Genomic DNA, 2,732 nt, shown 5'->3' with positions numbered 1-2,732 from the left:
CTGCGTCCCTCCTCTCTTCTTCGCCCTTTTGTGCTCCCCTATTGGACCAGGCCCGACACGTGACCAGTTCTCCTCGATGACCCCTCTGCCTCTTGCTCTGGCGCCGGAAAACGACGCCATTATTGGGCGTAGAAACACCACCGCATGTGCGCGCTGTACGTGAGCGCAGTCTTCTTATAGGTTTTTACAGTTTGCAGGACGCCATCGGCTGCAGCCAGATGCCAACTTGTTGCGCTGTTGGCTGCTCGAACAGCATTGCCAAGGGTGACAAGCTTTTTGCAGTTCCTCGTGGAAAGGAAAACCTCAAAAGGCGAGCGACATGGCTCCAGCTTATCGGGCGAAAGAACTTCGATTGCCATGACGGGAGGCTTTGTGAGGTAAATCGACCACTACTAAACCCTTTCGCGTATATTTGCCATTCGAACTCTTTTAGATGGAGCTGAGGCTCGATATGCCTAAGTTAGACAAAAAAAAAAGCGGCGTGACATTATCGGCCACGGTTTCTGGCACACGATATTTACAGCGAAATCCTTAAGGGGCTCATATACTCCAGCGTAACGTCGACGCGCGCGCACGCTCGGCACAGTGACGCGACGCTAACAAACGTGCAGCACTCTATAGGCCAACGCGCGATGAGACTGACGCGCCCAGCGTCCGTCAACGCGCCCCGGCTGCAGCCGGCGCGAGATGCGACATGCGGCATTCCACGCCGGTGACGTTATCCAGACTGAACTGCGTCTGTGTCTCTACGTGAAGAAGGGACGCCGAGTGCTCTCAATTGCGCATGCGTCAAGGCGACGTAGTGCGTCGCGCAAGTGGGAGTATAGAGTGCTCTGTTTTCGCGTCAACGTAACGTGACGAACGTAGCGTCGCCAACTCCCGCCGCCGCGGGCTCACGCGAACGCACGTCGGAGTATAACAGAGCCTTTAGTGTCCGCAATTTATTAATTGTTTTGCGAAAGTTTACTGCAACATTTGAGAAAAATATTTTTGCAAGATCTCTGTTTTCTCGCTTAGCCCTGGCGCGCCCCGTAGATTTTACAAAATTCATTTGCCAAAAGTCGTTAAAAACTTACTCTGAGAAAGTCGGACCTGTTTTTTTTTTAGCGCTCATTTTTTTAGTGCTCATAAATAGAGGGTAGTGATGAGATGTGTGCGATAAAGAAATAGACATGGCAAGTAAGTAGCGTCGATTGATGAACGTAATTTACTTAGCAATATGCTGCAAAGCTGGTTGTGTGCGAATTATAATTTTAAACGCTGTTTTAAACGTATGTTTGTTCTCTAACCCTCTCATTTTTTCTCCTGAACTATATAGTTATTTGAAGCGAATGTAAGTTTTTATTCTTTGTGTTTTCGGTTTTTATATTTTTTTAATTTATCCGCATTTCTCAGTGTTACTGATATCCCGTGTTTAATAATAACTATTATAAGACAGTTGCTGCATGTTTCTCTCTGATGCGCTTTATTATTTTGTTGTAGTTTTAAGCACTTCGGCCGTATTTTGTTAGGCAAATTGCAGAGAGTCATTGGATAATGTCTGTATATTTCAGAAACACTTCACGGACGATCAGTTCGAACCAGTCATCCTTGCGAGAAATGGCTGCAAGAAGCTAAAGCCAAATGCGGTTCCCTCCCTATTTCTGCATCGGCCAGTCCCGAAAGAACGAAAGCCGCCCCGCAGAAGGGAAAATGAAGTTGTCCATGGTAGGGCCTTTTATATGTTACTGTGTCTAATTTAATTTTGCTGTTTACATAAATATACAATGAGCGTGCGTCGCTAACAGATAGAGTGCCTCCTGCTTCCATTTTCATGAGCTATGACTCGGAATTGTTCTGCCACAAACTATGTGTCTCATTGTGACGACAAACGTTCTTGCCTGTGTGGTTACATACCGCATGCTTACAGCTTCCGCCTCGAACAAGCCGGGACCATCCACAGAGACAACCTCAAACCCTGAACCGCCGTGTGCCCCGTTTCGTGAGTTGAAAGCTTACTGTGATGAGCATTCTTGCCTTTAGTCTGTGTACTTACACACCACACGCTTACAGCTGCCGTCTCGGATCAGCCAGGGCCATCATCTGATACGACCGCAGACCCTGAACCAGCGTCCGGCCCATTTCGTAAGTGTAAATCACTGTGACAACAAACATTCTTACATCTAGACTATGTACTCACACAGCTCATGCTTACAGCTGCCGTCTCAAACAAGCCAGGCCGCAGGGTGGAGACAAGTCGGCAGTCAGAAACACCGCTTGCGCCGTCAGTGGAAGCAGCGCTTAGAAAGCGCATATCGGAGCTGGAGCTCAAACTTCAAGTAAAGGAACAACAACGGTTACTTGCTCATCGTAAAAAAAGACAATCAGCTTCACAAATGAACAATTTAGCGTCTGGACTGCAGCAGTTCTTGAACACTGATCAGATAAAAAGCCTCCATAGGAAGACGATGAGAGGCACGCCATGGACTGAGAAAACTTTGAGGAAAAGCCTGCACCTCAGGTTATCGTGCGGAAAGCAGGGTTATAAGCTTATGAGGGAAATGGGGCAGCCTCTCCCAGCAGAACTGACGTTGCAGCACCATCTCCAAAATTACAAGTTCCAGCCTGGTTTGCTTCACGACTTGATGCCAGCATTCGCTTTAAAGGTATCTTTTTTATCACGTTCCACAAATCGCTCTTATTTATTGGCTTCGTTAAGTTTAACTACGTTCAAGTTACGTGCGGCCAACATA

The 2,732-nt window shown here is 47.3% G+C and overlaps 1 protein-coding gene across 1 annotated transcript; it reads left to right on the top strand.

The window, feature by feature from the left end:
- The first annotated feature begins 218 nt into the window (after window positions 1–218).
- On the top strand, window positions 219–1,961 carry LOC125759290 (uncharacterized). The gene is made up of 3 exons (XM_049417702.1): window positions 219–377; window positions 1,554–1,651; window positions 1,910–1,961. Exons 1-3 carry the CDS (start codon window positions 219–221, stop codon window positions 1,959–1,961), a joined length of 309 nt encoding a protein of 102 aa, XP_049273659.1.
- The last annotated feature ends 771 nt before the right edge of the window (window positions 1,962–2,732 follow it).

This window comes from Rhipicephalus sanguineus, chromosome 7 (assembly GCF_013339695.2).
Source record: "Rhipicephalus sanguineus isolate Rsan-2018 chromosome 7, BIME_Rsan_1.4, whole genome shotgun sequence".
Taxonomy (NCBI): domain Eukaryota; kingdom Metazoa; phylum Arthropoda; class Arachnida; order Ixodida; family Ixodidae; genus Rhipicephalus; species Rhipicephalus sanguineus.
This window is presented reverse-complemented; position numbering and strand designations above follow the sequence as displayed.